This window comes from Xiphophorus hellerii, chromosome 4 (assembly GCF_003331165.1).
Source record: "Xiphophorus hellerii strain 12219 chromosome 4, Xiphophorus_hellerii-4.1, whole genome shotgun sequence".
Lineage (NCBI taxonomy): Eukaryota > Metazoa > Chordata > Actinopteri > Cyprinodontiformes > Poeciliidae > Xiphophorus > Xiphophorus hellerii.
The window spans coordinates 1,256,399-1,277,499 of record NC_045675.1 but is presented as its reverse complement, the minus strand read 5'-3'; the positions used below and the strand labels follow the sequence as shown (position 1 = coordinate 1,277,499).

The window sequence follows — 21,101 nt, the reverse complement described above, 5'->3', positions numbered from 1 at the left end:
TTATCTGAAGTGTCATGGGAACGTGGAGCACCACCGTCTCCGTGGTGACAGCGACTTCCTGCACAGCCGGAGGGAGCCGGTTGGGTTGGCAACAGAAACATGTCAACCAGGAGCGCCTGAAGGCAACACCGGATCACGCTCTCCAGGATGCGGAGCCGAGTTGACAGCAGGTCTCTGGGGAGTCGGATCGAGTTTATCTGAAGAAGACGACAGAACTCAGTGGAAATAATCCGTCCTTCCAGAACCGCCGACCCAAACACCACGGGTCCAGATGAGTCTAGATGAACAGTTCAGTTCCTCATATCACAGGGCAGTTAGCGGTTCTGATCTAGTTCTTCTGCCACCTCTGTGTCTGCTTCTGTTGCCTCACCACTATAAGCTCCAGAGTCACATTCACCCAGTGACACTCACCCATAACGACACATTCATACGCTGATCGATCAGCAACTTGGGGAGAAGTGCCTTGCTCAGAGGCACATCCACATGCATCCTAACCCAGCCTGGTAAAAACCAGCTTGTTGTTCTACACTTTCCTTCAGACGGAGGGTCTGAACTGAAAACTCACTTCAGAAGGCTTTGTCTCTGCTGCAGGTAAGCCACTGACTGTGTTAACTACTTCACAGAACCCCACCTCAGTAACTTCCTAACTGTCCCTTTAAGACTGAGACAGAGTGGGAACAGAGAAGGGAAAAATGTAGAGAATGGAGGAACGTTTAATGAAAATGGAGACATTTGGTTTTTAAAGGTTGAAGAGATCAGAAAGATTCACGATCCGACTGGAGAGATGAGAAACACAAAATGAAGAGTCGGTTTGTTGAAATCTATAAAATCTCTGCAAAAGTTTCACATCAAGAAAACAAAGAACTCAGAGAGAACAAGAGAGTTTTTGTTTTTCTGTTTTTCCTTTTCTGTTGTCTTAAACAATACATCTTTTAAAGACTGAGCACACACACACACACACCCACACCCACACACACACACGCCCACACACACGCACACACACTTTCCACAGATGCTGAGCTGACACATGATATTATCAGATGGCATGGCCGCCACACGCCCACAGGCCGTGCAGGGAGCGCGCCTCATTCAGCCGTGGCAGCAAAGCTTTTCAGGAATCAGCTCCAGTTGCTGGTTTGGCTCCTAATGATGGAGACATCAAACCCATTTCCTCTTCAGCTGAGAAACATGCAGAGCGTTCGCTCCATATGAAATACAAACATGAAGATAACTCCACTCATCATAGCGTCCAGCAGGTCTGGGCTAAAAGCCCCACCACCTTCTGCTTGGGGTATCTGGCAGTTTTGGCTGGAAATGATGCATCTTCCATTTTAGAAATGCAAATCAAACTCAAATACTCATAATATTCACAATATCCATAATGTCCATGGGACATCTTGTTTTTAGTGTAAAGCCTTAACAGCTTCATCCAAGACATTTTAAATCAAAGTGTTTTGTTTCCATCCAACAGTCCAACACTGTTATGTTCAGAACCCTCCAAAAGTATTAAAAGGGATTATGCTTTCTTTTAAAGAGGTTAGGAAAAGTTTACAGGCTATAAAAACATGTTTATTATATATTTTTTAAACAAAATCATTCTTAGATAATGACATTTCAGTCTGATCAGTTCTGCCTATTTTCAGAATGAGCGCTGTCACTTTTATGCAAATCGGTATTGGTGGCCACGCCCCCAAATCTGTTTACACTCACATACTGTATATACGTGTGAAAATGGCTGCATATTGATGAGCAGATACACAACAGCACAGGTTTTTGAAATGACTCGTTTTCCAGACACCAAGAAAAAAATAAACTGCCAGAGAACGACGGGATGGGATTTTGTTTGTGCTTTAATTGTTTCTAGAAGCTATAAAGACCCAAACGGAAAAACAAAAATGTGCAAAATGTGAATGTTAGGTCCTACAGACTTTAAAGGGCTGCACAGAAAATAAAGTCACTTCCTTTCACAATGTCTCAAATTTATTTGAGTCTTAAATTTTAATAAGTAGACAATTTCAAACCACTGCAAGTTTTCAGAATCTTTACTTAAAGCCCCTTCACTTTAAGTAAATTTGATTTATTTTGAATCTTTGTTGTCTAACTCGTATTTGTAACTGGAGTTAATTAGATTTTTCCTTAAAGAGCTCATAACTGTCACATTTGTTTCAAACACGTCTAGAGAGCCGATTTTGAACAAAGGAAAACACGTTTTTCTCATTTTAAGCTGCTTTTCTTTAATCATTTCACTTATTTTCGCCATGATAGGTAGTTAATTTGTGTGTTTGAGCCTCTTTCTGTTGTTTTGCTGAGGTATGGCAGTGTGGGTGGGAATGTGTGTTCGAGCTCTCTGTCTAGATGTATTCCTGTTTAGAGTTATGTAATGTTTCTGCTCTGATATTCAGGATTTTTCAGAATGCAAATAAAACTGAGATGAAGCATCTCATCATGCATTTAAAGAGGATGACCTTTAAATGCATTCAAATTTATTGGTGCAGCGGCTTGAACCCAATTTATTCTACCGTATTGTGTTTTCTAATTCCAATGATATTTAATTACTTCTGACCTGTTTTATTGATGTCACCTGATCTCTTGTCTGCCGTTTTATTCCTACAAACATTTAGCTCATTTTTTTCTGCCCTGTAAACTCACGAGATCAACAGATTAAACGTGCTTTAGAAACGTAAAAGCTACGAGAACTGAATCAAATCAACTATGAAGGTGAAACTGGAACAACATCAGTAATTCCCATCAATCTGTGGAACATTTTAAGACCATCTGAACTCCATCATTCTGCAGAGAGGAAAGGTTGAAGGAAAACAAGCAGCAGGACGTCTGGCAGCACAAACACCTGAAGCACGGTGGTGGAGGGATGATGATGTGGGCTGGTTTTCACTCAGTCAGCAGGTTTTGACCTCCATCAGTCAGACAGATGAAGTTTGGTCCTAACTGGGTCATCAACAAGACAATGATCCCGCTGGAATGGCCTAGTCAAATTCCATATCTCAAACTAAACGAAAACTTATCTGAACTACAGGGAAGCTGGAAAGAATCTGGGATCTTTAGTGTTTTTCTAAATGAGGTCAAAGTTCAAAGCTTGATCATGTTTATCATATCCTAAAGTGGAAAACTTTAGAAACCACTTCAACAGTCTGAAAATCTAAAATACATTAAACCTTTACCATGGATGTTAAGCAAACCACATGAAAATGTTTCCTAAAGTTTTTTAAATTAATTAACAAGAAAATAATGAATAAATAGACCTGGACCTGAGCCTGAACGCATCGTCCACTGAGCTGCAGGACAGTCACAGCTTTTAAAACTCCTGAAGCTCAGATTCCTCTGGTCTTTACCTGTTTCAGCTTCCTGCTCTTCCATCTGTAAAACAGGCATAAACTTGTTGGATTCCGCTCTGGGCTTCGTGTGTAGGAGGAGAGTGCAACAATGATAAAGATAGTAAGTGCAAGAGAGCGATTTTTTTCCTCCACTCAACAACAAGTGAGAGTCCAACATGTTTAGTGGCTGCTTGATGTTCAGCCGCTGAGCCTGCTGTCAGGAAAATAACGGCTGTTTGTTTCTCTTCTGCAACAGATTTCTACTTGGCCGCCCCAGTTAAGCTGAACGTCCTCAGCTGAGGGACAGCAGCTGCTGGGTCTTATTGTCAGCAATCTTTGCGCTTTTGTAGGGAAGGAAATCATCTCGCTATCAAAGAAAATGGCTTTGCTTTAAAAAGCAGTGCTTTTAAAAGAAAAGTGTTGCATAATACTTAATAATAACCACTTTGATTTACTAATAGATACAGTTATGTGAAAAATTTGAGACAACTAAACTATGAGCCCACAGAATAAGGTGTAGATGGTGTTGGGCACCGCTAACTGAAATGTTAATGCTAAAGCATGACACCAACATGGCATTTAGCAGAAAATAATGCTAAAGCGCTAAATATAACCATGCTAATGCCAACCACGTCTCAGTGATTTTATGAGTAAATCTGTCATTGCAGACCTACCCGTACGGTTTGCGCTTCAAGAAATTATTACAAAACTCATCTGAAAAAAATTATCTAGACACTAGATGCTCTAAACATCTTCATTATTACCAAAAACTCTCGCATTAGCCCAAAAATTAGCTCCGCTGCTTCTTATTAGCAGAAGTGTGTCCATCACTATCTACTGACATGTACAGTATATGCTTGGGTTATAGAATTTCTGATTCAGATTTCTAAGACTAAAACTGATCTGAGTCAATATTCAGTTTCAGAGATCCAGAAAGAAATCCAAACCAAATCACACAAGCTGACCCACATCAGGGCTCACCATCAGAACCTTTTCTTGACTCAGCAAAGCCAAGAAACATGTTTAACAGCTGTGAGAAGACAGAGAGGACTGAACCCATAACCAAACAAAACCCAATTTAAGTTCTGCTGCTAGGTCCCGGACGAGCCCCCAAATTGTTACGTTCTGAGATGATAAGCAGACAAGCCTGACACAAACGTCACACCAAGGGGGGCATCCTGACATCAGTGGGCATATTTACACTAGAGCAGCACAATTTATCTGCATTAACACATCAGCATCGGTTCGATATGAAGAACTGATGTTTACTTCCATCTTTTTGCTGTTTGTGTTTCTGGGCTGGGGTCATGTGGTATTTGTTTGGTCATGTGACTGACAGTGAAGGGTTAATATCAGCAGTGTCCTTGTCTTTTCCCACAGTTATAAGTGTATGGAAATATATATAGTACATGTAGTTTTAGTAAAATGCATCCCTGATTATCACCAAACTATACAACCAGTTTAAAGCTGTTTATGTTTCCTCTAAAGTGTCAAACTTCACAGAATCATGAAAGCTTATTTTTTTCTAGATTTTGTTCAGTGCATTATTTTCACAGAAATCAAGCTCCAGGGAAACGGCTAAATTTAAGCCTCAGCTGTAGTCAGACTCTGACTAACAGTGATGTGATTTCAGTTCATCCCGTCCTCCCTCTCTCTGTGAAACGCTCCAGCTAATGAAACGCTCCACTGGAGTGGATGTGGAGGACCTCGAGGACCCCGTGGGACTGCCTTTCGTAAATGCCTGCCTGGATAAGGCTCTTTTGTAACTTAGGCGTAGGTTATGAGTCAAACATATCAGTTGGAACTTAGTGCTTTGCAGGATTTTCCCCTCAGAAAACATGGACATGATAGCAGCAGCAGTGCAGGTTCACTGTCCGTAAGGAGAAATCCTCAGTTTGGATCACAGATGTTAGATTAGACTCTTACAGGATGATAGCATGAAGTAAAATCACTCCGATTTTAACGCATTCACACAAACAAAACCAAAATGTTAAACATCAAATCTTTCATTTTAAGCACAAAAAACCTTTTATCTCTATTCCTGCTGAAACTTTTTATTACAGATTTAGCACAGCTTAACTGGAAATAACACTTCCAAACATGCGAAAACTGCAGGAAACGTTTTTCAGGCAGCTGACCACATCAGGTTTTCATGATTCTGCGATTGAGGAAATTCACACATTTTTCATAAAAATGAAGGAAATCATTGGGTGTATGTGACTGCTAACTCCCACCTGCAGGTGGCAGTATCTCTCACTTTTACTACACCACTGCCTCAGTGGTACTGGATATGCCGAGTAACAAAAATCGAGCTAATTTCTTTATGTCCAGTCTGTCTGCTTATTTTCACATCTTTTTGGTTCTACATATAGATTTTGAAAGGGAAACGAGGAAAAAATATTGAAAAATTCCTTGCAGATATTTCTGACGTAATTCCACAAAATCAGTGATTTTGATTGTAAAATTTCAGAAAAGCAAAGGTGAAATTCTGGAGGGACTGCAAAATGTTCACTTCCTCGCCAACATAATCACTACCACCATGAAGAGATGATTCATGTTGTTCACTTCATCTGTCTGTGGTCATAATGTTATGCCTGACATGTTGTAGGGTCTCACCCTCGGCCCAGGGAAACTCTGCTTTGGTTGCAGTTTTCTCCCACTTTCTTAAAATCTCATTTGAAATAGCAGCATCAGTGCTTCTATTTTGGTTTTGTAATTTCTGAAATAAACGGCAGATTTGTGACAGTGACACCAGCACAGCGGACAACCAGGTACTGATCCGTAGAGGAAAGTTTAGCTACATTTTCTACAGAAACGTAATTTGTCCTAAACGTCTGTCTGCAGTAAAAAGAACATTTAATGTTTTCAGAAATAATTTGAGTGACTCATGAACACGCCCTGAGCATCACAAACATTCATGCACACACATTAAACTTTGTTGTGTTCATGTTTCATATTAGTGCACGGTGCGTTAGCTCTAAATCAGATATTTTCACGCTATTTCAATAAATTCAAGCGCATCAGAATCGTCCTTTCTGCGCCCGACTGAAACGAATCCCAGAAAGACGGTGGGCATTTCACGCTCACTCGCTGCTCTCCTCCAAGACTTTAATTACAACATTTCCATTATTGGCCAAGAAATCGTTTGCATCCTTGGTTGAAACTGACCTTGGCTGTTTTCCCACTGTTGCCATGGCAACAAATGAGATGAGGAGAATGTGCTTCTTCTAAAAATGTTTTCCCCGCACTCTAAAAGCTGCAATAAATCACCAAGAATTGGCTAAAAATAGCAGCAATTACTTTTATTTATTTATTTATATTTCACCGGTACCTGAAATGGAGTCTGGCTGTTGTAGTTCTTCACTTCCTTGTCGGCTCCACGGACCAGCAGCACTCTGGCACAGGTATCCTGAGAGGGAGAAAAGAAAAGAACATGAAGTAAAACGAACCAGAAAACATCCTAAAGATCCGATTCCTTTAAGTTCTCCTACTTTGTTCTGGAAGAACGGTGATTATCTTCCAGTGACAGAGTTTTCCAAGGAGCCAGAGGAGCAGGAACGGGTAAGAGTGTTCAAACGTCTAAACGTGTCATTACTACGTGAGAGGCAGCAGGAGCATGTACGACCTGCACCAGGAGTGGAGCTTCTTCTGCTTCAAGTGAATCTGTTGCTCCACTCCGACAGGAAGAGGCAGCGCGGGGAAGAGAGAGAAGAAGAGCGCTGGAGCGAGCTGAGGGGTTTGAATCTGCTGCACAACTCGCCCACAATGTGCTGCACCACGCATGCACCGCGCACACATACATGAATATAAATACTTTTTTTAGAGCCACAATGAGCTGTGGAGAGTTGGCAGGAGAATCACAAACTGAAGCACAGCCATGATCTGAGCAGAGCAGTCAGCTCCTTCCATACGTTCTGCCATGAGACGCTTCCCTTCTCATTTAAAACCAGATCCTCCGGGTTATTTTTACCCGTTCACCTGGACCGCAGCCAGTCCTCCAACACGCTGTCCTTTCTCCTCAGAAACGCTCAGAAACGAGGCTGCAAATGTGGAATCAAACGGGAGAAAGCTGTGTTTGTAAAATTAATTAAAAGGGGAGCAGAAACAAAGATGGAGGGAACTGAGTGAGAAAGGTCAGAGCAGAAAGGTTCACGATTCTCCCTGGATGCCATGGAAACTCCTCCTGGGTTGATGGGCGTCACTTTTAATTTCCTGTTTTCTGTCAGGAAAAAAACTTTAAAAATGATTCGATTCACCAACGAGTGAAAAACTAAAGTAATATCACCCAATGGTTCAGTTAGGAGCCTCAAACAGAAAGGGAAGGTCCGTCACAGAGATACCCAGCTGGAGTTAGGTCTGGACTTTAACTAGGCCATTCTAACCCATGAAGCTGCTTCGCTCTGGCTGCATGTTCAGGATGGTTGTCCTGCTAAAAGGTGAAGCTGCACCCCATTCTCAGGTCTTCTGCAGCCTTTCATCAATCTAGGAAGGGTTCAAAGGTCATCTAGACTCCATTTGGACAACATTTCTCGTCTTTCCAGTAGTGGACGTCCCAGCAGATCCAGTCAGGGTCAGCATGTGCAATGTTCAGAGAAATGACCAAAAACACCAAAAGCTCAGAAACCACTGGCCTCAGCGAGCAGGTCAAAGGTCATGAAAGGACAGTTTGAAAAAGACTGAACAAAACAAGATAATGGCTGAAAACAAACTTAAACAGAACAACAAAAAAAGATTTGTGCAACGAAGTCCTTCAGTCAGATGAGCCAGAAGACGAGACGTTTGACCTGAAAACAGAATAAATCGACAGCAGCTCTTCATTTCAGCCGGTCAGGGCGGCGGCGCAGCGCTGATGATGGACCAGGGAAACCTACTGGTTTTAGTTTTTAAATCTCAGAAATTGTTGTTTATATTTCTCATTTAAAAAGACAAAACTAAAAAAAGTGAGATGGAAAAATGTGTTTTTCATCTTGTTGCCCAATATCTGTTCACATGTAGATATTCTATTAACAAGCCAAAACATCACTTTTACATTCTTAAACATTCATGTTTGAGGTTTATTAATACTTTGGATTAACTGACAGACAGATGGTGACTAATAAAATAATCACAGTGTGGATTAACAGATTTACCTAAAATCAACAAAACTCTCCTCAGGCCAGCTTTATATTTTTATCAAGTTGCATAGTGACTGTTAAAATTACAGTTAAGCCTTTATGACTGACCAGCAGGAGATTTAAACCAATATTATATTTTTACTCTCTACTGGTTTTCTTGGCACCAGAAATATTTTAAGTTGCTGAGATTTAAACGCACCAGAGGGAATCGTTTCTTTAAAAGCCAAACTGAGAGCAGCGAGTTAAACGCTCTCTGATGAGCTGCAGCACAAACGATGCTGACCTGCAGCCAGAGGCTTCAAAGACCAGCTTCCTTCAAGTCAAGTGGCGTTTGGAGTGGGTTACAGGGACTCCTCACAGCTTGGTGTGAAAGTCTGACCAGTTCCTCACATGAGAGGAAGATAACCGCCTCAAAACGACATTTATCCTACATCTGACCTGAAGACTTGGACTTTTCATCTTGAAAGATTCACAGACACCAAAGTCTGTCTGGGAAAAGACAGAGTTTGGTGTCAAAAGTAACAACAACAAAAATTAATATTCTGATCACATCTTCAGAGAAATGCTGACTCCGTGTTCCCAGAAACAGGAAATCAGGATTGAAAGTATGTTTGTTTGCAAATAATCTGATGAATGAACTGCTTTAAACAGTTTCTTTATTTTCCTTTAATATCCTGTGGAGCTCTTTGTCCTTTGTGTGTGAATGAGCCTCATATGAACCTGTCGGCTCAGAGGAGTAACTGTTTATCATAACCCATCAAATTTGTTTCCACCATATAAAAACATCAATTACTTGTTGGGTTTCTTATTAGAGGTTAGATTTTAAAAGATGACAACACATCTAGATTTGCTTTTATTTCTGAATAATTAAAGGCTGATGGATTCTTTCTGTCATCTCAGCTGCTTCACACACAACTTTTACTTCCTGGAAACTCGTAGCAAAACCAGCTAAATGGATTAAATGAACAGGAGCTTATAATGTGTGGGTGGTCATTATAGGAGTTATACTTTCATATAAAGATTAGCATAAGATATAAAGCAGAGCGCTCTTTACATTGAACTGTTCACGGCAATTAGAGGAAGACCCAGCAACACGACTTTCCTCCTGGGATCGGCTGAACTGCACCGCCTGAAACATCTGAGCATCAGAAATACTAGCAGGGACGATAAATAATTCGTCTCCTGGGAAAAGAAACAGAGCAGAAAGAAAGGAAGCTGAGCTCAATGAGTTAAAGCTCTGAACTCTGCAGTTTCATTTCGGTTCTGGTAGAAGTCATGGCTGCTGGTCCTGTGAGTGGAGCTCAGGTGTTTCAGAACATGAAGGTCGCAGGTCGTCTCCATGACGGTTCCTGCAAAGACTGAGGAGTCTGATCTTCATCGGTGGAGTTAATCTCTACAGGGCCGTTTAGAAGTTACAGTCAAAAATGATCAGCATCACTTTATCCTGTCATAAGAGGGAAAAATGGAGGCTCATTTTCTGAAGTCATATTTTTTAGCCTTGTTATTCATTCATTTCTAAATTCCAGCATCAAACTAAATATCTTATTAGCAAGACAAATATTAAAACTAACCAAAAATATTCACAGACTGAATAATTACATCTGAGCTAAATATTTACCTAACATGCAAATTCACTTGCCGATAAGTGGAAGAGGACTGTCAAAATAAAAGCTGGGTCTTGCGGCCCACCATTTAAATGAATATAAAATATAAATTCTTCATCATCGTTTCCTAGATCAAAATGTAATATTTTGCTTGCCATCTAAATATCTGTCTTCAGGTAACGACCTGAAACAGAATCAAGTAACAAAAAGTGAATTTGATGCTTTTCTATTAAAATATTCAGTTTATTGAGTTAACTATCTAAATATGTGAACAGAAGCACAAATAAATCCAGCTGTGGTAAAAAACCAAACAGTTTATATCAGCAAAGACAACAGGATGAATAAAACGGATGAATGTGTGAATGATGTCATGAAGGCCGAACCGAACCCAGAACAAGTTTCTGTTAAACAACAGGGGTCATAGGTCGGCTCAGCGGTCCATCCAAAGGCCAGACGGAGAACCGTCACATTTAACATTTAACTCTGATTGGGAATAATTCACTTTGAAGGATTATACCGTGAAATAACGAGCAGTCAGCGTCTTACCAGCATCTTACCATAAAATTTATGGATTTTAATTAAGAATATGGATCAGAAATTTACATTTGATCAAAAGTTTTGGTCTAAATATGAAATGATAGCGGACAAAAACGTACAAATGCAAAAGTCTTCAAATAAAAAAGGGAAATTTCTCATACTGAAATATTAATTTATATTCAGAAATCATGTCAAAGTAAAACTAAAGAACCAATCTGGATTTGTTCATGTTTCCGGGTCAAAAAACTTTATTCATATATTTAATTTTCCCACCATTTTCTACTGAAATCTGTATGATTTAGTAAATTCTATTATTAGAGCTGAAATGTTTCTAGTCACCAGGGAAACAGAGCGACGGCGTAAGAAGCTCGTTTTATTTAAAGAGCAGGAAAAGGGAGTTTTATTTCCTAAACATTTGTGGATGTGTTGCATGAGAAAATGTATTTTTCTTTTAATGATTAATAAAGCTGATCAGGCTGGGAAAGTTTGTGATAATAAAAGTTTAGTTTTTACTGAAAACACTGAATATTTCCTAACATTCTGCATCAAATCCAGGATTTTACCTTCATGTCACTGAAAACTTCTCTTTCCAGCACAAACGTTTACGATTGGTGGCGACAGGAAACCCGAGTGTCTGTCGGCTCACCTGGTTGTTGTTTTTATCGCTCACCTGGTTGTTTGTATTTTGTTTTTATGCTCACCTGGTTGTTGTTTGTATTGCTCACCTGGTTTTTTTTTTTGCTCACCTGGTTGTAGAGGGCGCAGATGTGCAGGGCGGTGTTCCCCGAGGCGTTCTGGGCACTCATCAGCGCTCCGTAGAACAGCAGATGCTCCAGATGCTGCACATGGCCGTGGCGGCAGGCCTGCGCACAAACACACACACACACACACACACACACAGCGGTGAGAGGATCCCTGCAGTGTGGCGCCTTCACCACTAGATGTCAGTGTGGTGCAGAGGAGGAGAAGTGAAGCGGAGGAGCAGCTGGTAGCCTCAGTTTGAACCCGGGAGCAAAAAGACGGAGGAAAGGAAGTTAAAGAGAATCAAACTTGATATAAAACCTAAGAGAGTCACAGAGAGAAACTCATCTGTCCAGATGTTTATTAAATACATTTATCTTTAAAGAAAATCCTGAATGTGTAGACTTTCTGACCTTTGAACTTGTTTGGTCTGTATTTGCCCCTCTCCAAAAAACTCTTTATCAAATTCATAATTCAAACTGAAATAAAAACTGAATTTAATTCTTCTCTATGGAGCCTCATGAATATTTCTGTATTTGAGAAAAACATTTCAACCTGAATATCACATTTTGATTTAACTTCCAGAAAAAAGTCAAAGTAAAACGTTTCCTGTTTGACTGTAATTTAATTTGGTTCTGTTAAACATATATATACATATTTTTTATTCCATATAAATGGTAAAAAACCAAAACAACTGACAGATATTAATGATCTCAGCTTCACAATAAATCTTGAATGTAATAAAAATATCTTATAGATATCAGCAGGATCAGAGAAAAAAGAGGTAAAACAAACGATCTGCATCCAGCCTGAATGCTTTATTATACTTATATATATTTTTTAAAAGAATCAAATAGAAATAACCTCATGTGTTACAGGAAGTCCTGGGTAACCAGTTTAATTCTCTGAAATGATTTTAGTGTTTTGTTTCCATCGGGTCTTTCTGCGTCTGTTTACACTTCTAAAGCTAAATATCACTTTATAACCTTTTTATAAAACAAAGTGCTTCAGCTGCAAATCACAGAGGAGGTGAAAAGCAAGCAGACTTTAAAATGCACTGACGCATTGTGCAGACATTAAAAATGGATGTTGCTTATGTTGCAGGAAAAGTCATTAAGCCTGCAAACATAAGCAATATAAAAACAGCCGAGTTGCTGCTTGTTGTTGAGCTGATCAGTCGTCATGGTGAATATGTCAGAGGTCTGGGAGATGAAGCTCCTCCATCTGAATTATACATCATATTTTCATCATCAGTAAACTTATGAACATTTAAAAACAAAACAGACATGAATGAAACATAAACTGTTAAAATCCTGCATGATGTTGTAAGAGAAATGAACTTTTCCTCTCAGCAGAAAGTTTTTTCTGAGTGGAAAAACTTTGTTTTTCAGTTGAAGTTTGAGGAGAAACATTTTCGCTGAATATGAAAGTGAAGTGAACGAAGCGGCAGAAGCTTCTTCTTATCAGCTCTGAAACGGGAGGCTGAGATTTTACAGCCTGACAGGGAGGGAGATAAGCAATCTGATGAATCTGAAGGCCAGAGCCCACACACATGTCCGTGTGTGTGTGTGGGCGTGTGGGGGTGCACACGCGCCCACACACACACACCCCCACACACACATGCAGCTATCTTTGCGGGGACTTTCCATTGACTTCCATTCATTTCTACAGCCTAAACCCTATCCCTATCCATTACATACATAACCCTAACCAACCAAAACTCAAATCACACCTTAGTGCTAAATCTGACCTCTGACCCAAAAACAGTGTTTCCCCTTGTGTGGACCAGACTTCGGTCCCACAAGGAGCAGCGGGTCCCCACAACGTAGTATATGTCAGGAAAATGGTCCCTACAAGGTATTAGAAACAAACGCATGTGTTTGTGTGTGTGTGTGTGTGTGTGGGTGTGCGGGTGTGTGTGTGTGTGTGTCTGGGTGTGTGTACCTGGTGGACCTCGTGCCAGCCGTTCTCGTCCTGGCAGCAGACGGAGGCGTGCTGGCTGAGCAGCAGCTCGCAGCAGCCGGGGTCTCCGCCCGTCACCACGCTGTGGTAGAGCGGCGTCAGGCCGCGGCTGTCCTTATAGTCTGGAGACGCTCCCAGCTCCAGCAGCGTCTGGATCCACAACCACAACATTCACATGTTTTATCACATCACTCACCTGGAAACACATCACATGTTTTAGAAGTTTGTTCTAGTAACTGTTCACTCCAGAAAATGTAATTCTCCACATAGAAAAACACAAAACATCCCAGATTTTCTCTCTGTCTGCATCAGAGTGAATATTGAATCAAACTTTATCTCTAGTTTGACTAAAACTTTCTGAGGGAGTTTAATAATTCTGCAGTTCAACAACTTTTATCACATAAAACAGAAGAAAAACAGCCTGAGTGATACTCTGCAGGCCACAGTTCTGTCCTCATGGTTGATTAAACATTAACATAAATTTAACATCCTGGTTTATGACATTTTTAATAAAAGTTTAAAGTCAGAAAAATCTAAACTGCTTCTGTTTTTTTATGAAACACAAACTCCTTAGAAAGAAATGACTAAAACAATCAGAGCTTCCAAAATAAGAGTGAAAATAAATGTCCTGTTATTTGGGCCCGTTTATAAAGTTACACTCAAAAATCAGCAGCTAGAATTTGGTTATTTAGGTCATAAGAGGAGAAAATGGGTTTCATTTTTTCAGTCATTATATTGTGTCTTTAAAAACATAACAGTTTAAACTGTGGGACTAATATATATTTCTATTCTAGTCTAAATATTTTGTAAAATAATAAAAGTTGATAAACAAATTAAGCAAACTCAATATTGAGTTTTCTGGCTCAATGTTAAATTTTTACATGATTAAAAATTCATTCAAATACTTAAAAAAAACTAAATTGCTAGCTTTAAGCTAAATATGTAAATGTTCGTTTTAATATTTAAATTATTTATCTAAATATTTTTTTCCAACTAAATATTACAAACTGTGTTTAATTTGGAACTAAATATTTAGCCAACATTTAGTTTTGCAGTTAATTCGGAGCAACCGGCTCCCTGCATGTCTATTCATAAAATCCACTGTGACATTTCAAAATGATTCGTTTGTTTTCAGGGAAAACAGGAAAGTTTCTCATCTCACTGATCCATCAGGAGAAAAACCTGCTAAGATGATCTGAGAGCCGAGCAGCTCCAGGCAGACGGAGCGCCTGAATGATGCTTTCAAACCTTTGGAGCAGGAAGAGGGAGTTTCCTCACCATGAGGATGAGCTGGTTCTTGGCCCGCGCGGCTTTGTGAAGGGAAGTCAGGCCGTCCTTGGCCCTGAAGTCCAGATGAGCTCCTCCGTTCCTCAGAACCTTGATCATCTCCACGCCGTTGTCCAGCTGGGCCGCCGCCGTCAGCGGGCTCTCTGGAGGAAAAACACCATTCAGGAGGGAAATCCACTTCCTGCAGCTTTCAGCACACAGACGGTAAAACGTTTGTTTTCTTAAGCTCAGCATGGGAGACGAGTTTACAGCTGCTCCAAAACTCCTGGGAGGAAGAGTGCGATCGGAACCACAGGAGAAAACTCCGTTCAGTTCAGCACCAAACGCTCAGGTAAAACAAGACGCACAGCGATCCTGGAAACGAGAAGCTGCTGCTGAGGAACCAGAGGATTTAAACGAGGGTTCAGGCGGAGCAGCGAGCAGCAAAAACCAAAAACTAAAAGAAAAACTCAAGCAGAATGAAAACGTTCCAGTGGATCCTCTCGGTTCCCTCTGAAGAATTCAAAGCTTTCATTTTAAATCTCTTCCAGCTTTTTGGGATTAGGAGGAAAATAAATCTAAAACCGAATATTATCTTTAAATAATAATTTCCTCTGAACAAGATGAAGACGCCACAGAGCAAAACTAAAACTAAAAAACTAAACAAACCAAAACATGGAAAACAAAATGAAAGTAAAAAACACAAAACATGACTGGATTATAAAACCAGTTTATCAGTGAACTGGTTTATCAGTGAACTGGTCTATCAGTGAACTGGTCTATCAGTGAACTGGTTTATCAGTGAACTGGTTTATCAGTGAACTGGTCTATCAGTGAACTGGTTTATCAGTGAACTGGTTTATCAGTGAACTGGTCTATCAGTGAACTGGTCTATCAGTGAATTGGTTTATCAGTGAACTGGTTTATCAGTGAACTGGTTTATCAGTGAACTGGTTTATCAGTGAACTCGTTTATCAGTGAACTGGTTTATCAGTGAACTGGTTTATCAGTGAACTGGTCTATCAGTGAACTGGTTTATCAGTGAACTGGTTTATCAGTGAACTGGTCTATCAGTGAACTGGTCTATCAGTGAATTGGTTTATCAGTGAACTGGTTTATCAGTGAACTGGTCTATCAGTGAACTCGTTTATCAGTGAACTCGTTTATCAGTGAACTGGTCTATCAGTGAACTGGTCTATCAGTGAATTGGTTTATCAGTGAACTGGTCCATCAGTGAACTGGTCTATCAGTGAACTGGTTTATCAGTGAACTGGTTCAGGCAGCATGAATGACATGGAGACTCTCCTGTTCAGAGTCGGAGGTTCTGCTCAGATCGAAGGAAGAACCTAAAATATGAACAGTTCGGACCACAGCAGGTACGGGAAGCCACAAGTGCCACAATTCAATAACTTAAAAAGTGCCAAAAATTAAAGCATCACATTATGTTAAATAAATGATAACTTTATTATTTAAATATTTAGTAATTATTTCATTATGTATTTTTCCACTGGGGTCATTTGATGAGAAAAAAAATGCATTTATTTTATGTTTCCATATTATTAACACTCTGCTGTGATTGGTCTGCAGCTGAGTGTTAACCAATCAGATGTTTGTTTTCAGCAGGAGTTATGAAGTTATTTCATTATGTAGTTTAGCACAGAAAGCCAGAAATAATAGTAATAAAAAGACATTTAATTACATAACATAAAACTGAATGGTAATTCATTATAGATATTATATGATAGGGTTGTACTAATTTAAATACTTTATAATGACATTTGGTGCAGAACAGAATAGAGATTAATTTAATTTAAAATAAATATCTGTTGTTCCAAGTTTCAGTGCAACAGCAGCAAATACTCACACAAAGATAGAATATAAAGTATTTATAAAAACTGAATAAAGAATAAAATACTGTACAGTAAGGGCAAATTTCAAAGTAAAAGCTTCCAGGGATAACTGGAACCAAAGGACGTTTCCCTGATTCTCCCTTCATCCTGAAGTTTATCTTCAAACTTCACTTTTCTTCCCTTCAGGTTTTTGATCTGATAAAGCAGGTCATCTGATTCTCTATTAATTATGAGGAAAACAGCACACAGGTGATTAAAGCAGCGCTGATGATGCTAAACAAGGTCATCAAAACAAGACACTAGTAGACAAACAAACGTCCCAGTTCAACATAATTAGCTTATTATGGCACCAGCAGCCGGCTTGGCCCAAAAATGATCAAATTAAAATATTTTACAGGAAAAAGCAGCTTTATAAGGTCCAGCTCCCAGGAATCTAATGTGTGAAATGTTTGAAAACATCTTTGAAATAAAAGCTAAAAACTGAACTTTGTTCCTGAGATGAAATTAGTCAGGAGACGGAAATACTTTCAACTCATAAATAATAAAAGAAGCAGCAGATATTAAAACATAAAGAGAGGCTCAGTGTTTGTGTCTGCAGGTGGAAGCAGAGTCTGCTCCGGCTTTCCTGGAGAAAACACTCTGGATCGAGGTGAAGAAAACAATAATGCTCACAGAAATAACTTCAAACTGAATACAAAAATAATGAGAAAAAATCCTGAAAATTATACAATGGAAATCTGATTTTGCTTTTTAATTCAACAGAATTATAAAAAATATAATAAAGTAACAAAACAGGCCTGGACAAAAATGATGGAATATCTAGAAAAGATTGAAAACAATTTGAGCAAATGGACATGTGAACCTCAGGTGTTCACCTCAGGTGTTCAATGGACATGTGAACCTCAGGTGTTCACATGTCCAGGTGTCTTTAAGGTGCTGAAATGACAAACCTGCATGTTAAAGGTAAAGACTGTCAGCCTGCAGCTCTGACCTGCTGGAGAAGAAACACTTCACAGAAAGCTGAGCAACGGTGCAGAAATCATCTGATTCCCTCCAAAGGTTGAGCAACAAAATATTCACTTACAGGTTCCTTCATTATTGCCCAGAGTTTTGGATACTAGTTGCTGTTTTTAAATGAGAGGAGTATGTTAAAGGTGATGCTCCATGTTATTCAATGAAATTCTCTCTTCAGCTCTTCACATTACTAATGTTTCTAGTTTATTATTGCTTCTGTCAGTTTAAAGTTATTACAGCGATCATTATTGGTTTTTCATTAACAGAGCGGCTGGTTGGTTTTGGTTACCAGAGGTCGTTATTTCACCAGCAGCTCAGCCTGACTGCTCCTCATCCTGCTGTTCACCTTCATCGGTCCACTCAACGCTGCTCAACCGCAGCGCACAGACACTCCTGACACATTCATTAAATAATCATAAATAAACAGAATTATGAGCCTTGGAGCTGGAGTGAAGTCAACAGCTCTTAAAGCAACAAATGATGGCAGCGAGTTTCTGGATGCCTGAGGCAACAAGATGAAGGTGGAAATGTTTGAACACGTCTGGAGCCGATCAGGAAACCGATCCAGAGAAAAACAATTTATTCTCCTCAAATCAAAGATAAAACAGAAAGAAACACTTTCAACTGGGCAACATTTCACCTGGGCAACATTTCACCTGGGCAACATTTCAACTGGGCAACATTTCACCTGGGCAACATTTCACCTGGGCAACATTTCAACTGGGCAACATTTCACCTGGGCAACATTTCACCTGGGCAACATTTCAACTGAGCAACATTTCACCTGGGCAACATTTCATCTGAGCAACATTTCAACTGAGCAACATTTCACCTGGGCAACATTTCACCTGGGCAACATTTCATCTGAGCAACATTTCAACTGAGTAACATTTCACCTGGGCAACATTTCACTTGGGCAACATTTCACCTGGGCAACATTTCACCTGGGCAACATTTCATCTGAGCAACATTTCAACTGAGCAACATTTCACCTGGGCAACATTTCACCTGGGCAACATTTCACCTGGACAACATTTCACCTGGGCAACATTTCACCTGGGCAACATTTCATCTGAGCAACATTTCAACTGAGCAACATTTCACCTGGGCAACATTTCACCTGGGCAACATTTCACCTGGACAACATTTCACCTGGGCAACATTTCACCTGGGCAACATTTCACCTGGGCAACATTTCACCTGGGCAACATTTCACCTGAGCAACATTTCACCTGGGCAACATTTCACCTGGGCAACATTTCACCTGGGCAACATTTCACCTGAGCAACATTTCACCTGGGCAACATTTCACCTGGGCAACATTTCACCTGAGCAACATTTCCTGAACGGCTGATGTGTACGCAGATAAAGCTGGTGGAGTCCAGAGAGTCGAACCTTCAGGTCCAAATGAAATGAAAACTTTCCTGTCATCTGAGAACAAACTGTGGACCACCAGGTAACCGTCCAGTTCTGGTTCTGCTCAGCCCAGGTAAGATGCTGTAGCTCATGTTTCAGATCCTTAGTGGACCCAGATGTTCTGTCCAGTCCTGAAGCTCCAGATGCTGAATGGATTTTACTCTTCAGGCTGCGGTTACCACTGTTCAGCTTTTCGTTCTACACTTTTTCCTTCCACTCAACTTCCTATGAAAAAGCTTTGGTGCAACTTCAGGAGTTTTCGATATTTAATTTTCTCACAATTTTCAAATTTTCTGAAACATTGACTTTTGGGTTTTCATAAAGACAGAATCATCAATATAACATGAAAACCTTCTTCCAATATTTCACTGCAGATGTGATAAATCTATAAGATACGAGTTTCACTTTCTGAAAAGAATAATAAAAATGAAGGTATAATAATTTACACTTTGTGTTTTTAAATATTGTTCATTTCTGTACTAATTTAGTCTTTTCTTGTTCTGTTGCATTTTGTTTTGTCTTTGTATTTTTCAGCATTGTGTGTTTTTCTTTTGACATGTGAATGGAAGGTTAAAAATTCCCAGAATAAATAAATGAATCTAATTTAAACTAATAATTTTGACCTGCACAGATAGTTAGCTGACTTAAGAAACCAACGATGTGTTTAGGGTCCGTCCGGATCTCTGTGTTTCTCCTCTGGAAGCAGGAACCACCTGCTCCGTGTGGCTCCTCAACGCGCTGACATCAGGACTCGGCTCATTACCCAGCAGCCCCCTGGGCCGCCGTGTGGGGAAACTCTGAGGATGCTGCTTGTTCGTTCTCTTGTTCATTCATCAGCAGAGAAATGCTTCACTGCAGCCAGCAGGGCGGCGCTTCGCCTCACCGGATCCACATCAGGTTCATGTTCCTGCAGCGTTGATGTGGCGTTACGTTCGGCACCATGAAACAACAAACAAACTGGACGACAGCGAATCCATCACCTAGAACCAAAGGTCCGTCAGATGAACTCTAGTTTCTGTAACTCTAACCTGTTTTGGTCGGTAACTTAACAACGGGATCGCTGTGTTTACATCTACAGAAACGAACCGAACCAGGAGGAAACCAGACGGACCTCAACCTAACTTCAGATTAGTTTTTGCTCCAGGAACATTAGTTTGGTTTCACAGTCTGTCCTCTCTGTGTCACAACTTTAGAGTTGTTGACTTTCACAGAGCTGAACTCGTTTCCAGATTCAGACAGAAGTTCTGATTCTCATCATGGATCCAGTTTGTGGTGTTCCTGGACAGAACCTTAGGAAGCAAGATTAAAACTAATAAACAATCCGGTTCTGGTCCAGATACTTCCTGCCTCAAACCGATCACCATCAGCTGCCTTCCAGGCCTGGACTGTTTTATTTAAGATCTCTGCAGAGAGAGAAATCACATCAGGCTGGATGAAAAAATGCTAAACTTCTCATTTATTTACAGAAATTATAGAACATTTAGAGGCACAAAGATTTGTGTCTCGAACATTTCAGCTCATGGTCTCACATTGTGACTTTCTAACATCAGGCAGATGAAGCTGTGGAAACAGGCAGGAGCTGCTCTTTTAAAACTGCAAAGTGGATTTGAGAAACTAAATGTGCTCAGTTGAAACATGACTTTTTAAAAGAAATCATGTTTTTTGATCAAATGTTTCTAGGATGAGGAGGTTTTTCTGGGTCTGGGTTTCCCTCCAGAACCAGAACCATTTACTTTTCCAGAAGTCTTTCTTTCTGTTGCTCTGTGAATCTCTGCTGTGTTTGGGTCCAGCCTGCAGCCTTACCACCAGTATCACCGTCGTGGTAGTTTGGGTCAAGGCCTCGCTCCAACAGCTTCCCCACTTTGTCCACCTGGTTCTGCTGAATCAAGTCCATGAACTTCCTCAGGTTGGCCTGCACACACCAGAGGACAAACGGGTCATCAAACCAGAACGCTGAGACAAAAGGATCCATCCTGGGACTTTCACAACGACTGACATACAATTAGAGATATGGGGAAAGGTCACAAAAGGTCAAACATAAAAGTGTAAAATGGCGTGGAATCGAGTTGAAGGGACAGACAGGAGGACGGGGAGGAGGGCGGACATCGGGGGACAGGACAGGACGGAGCGGCTCCTTTCTGCTCGGCTCGGTTCTGTCTGCTTCCTTTTCAGGCCGGGAGATAAAAATAGATAAGAGAGCAGCTCCCAGAAGGACAGGAGAGAATGAGCAGGAAGAATGAGAGAGCAGGAAGAGATCAGGAACAA

At 40.3% G+C, this 21,101-nt stretch overlaps 1 protein-coding gene across 7 annotated transcripts in view; it reads right to left on the bottom strand.

Moving 5' to 3' along the window:
- shank2b (SH3 and multiple ankyrin repeat domains 2b) overlaps positions 1-21,101 on the bottom strand; it is a 166,514-nt gene that overhangs the window by 85,477 nt on the left and 59,936 nt on the right. For all 7 annotated transcript variants that reach the window (XM_032561164.1, XM_032561162.1, XM_032561165.1 and 4 more), the window contains exons 6-10: positions 20,640-20,748; positions 14,569-14,720; positions 13,273-13,440; positions 11,334-11,450; positions 6,664-6,741 (exon numbers count right to left, since the gene is read on the bottom strand). In XM_032561164.1, the coding sequence (XP_032417055.1) occupies positions 6,664-6,741; positions 11,334-11,450; positions 13,273-13,440; positions 14,569-14,720; positions 20,640-20,748 (624 nt within the window). The remainder of the gene's footprint in view (positions 1-6,663; positions 6,742-11,333; positions 11,451-13,272; positions 13,441-14,568; positions 14,721-20,639; positions 20,749-21,101) is intronic.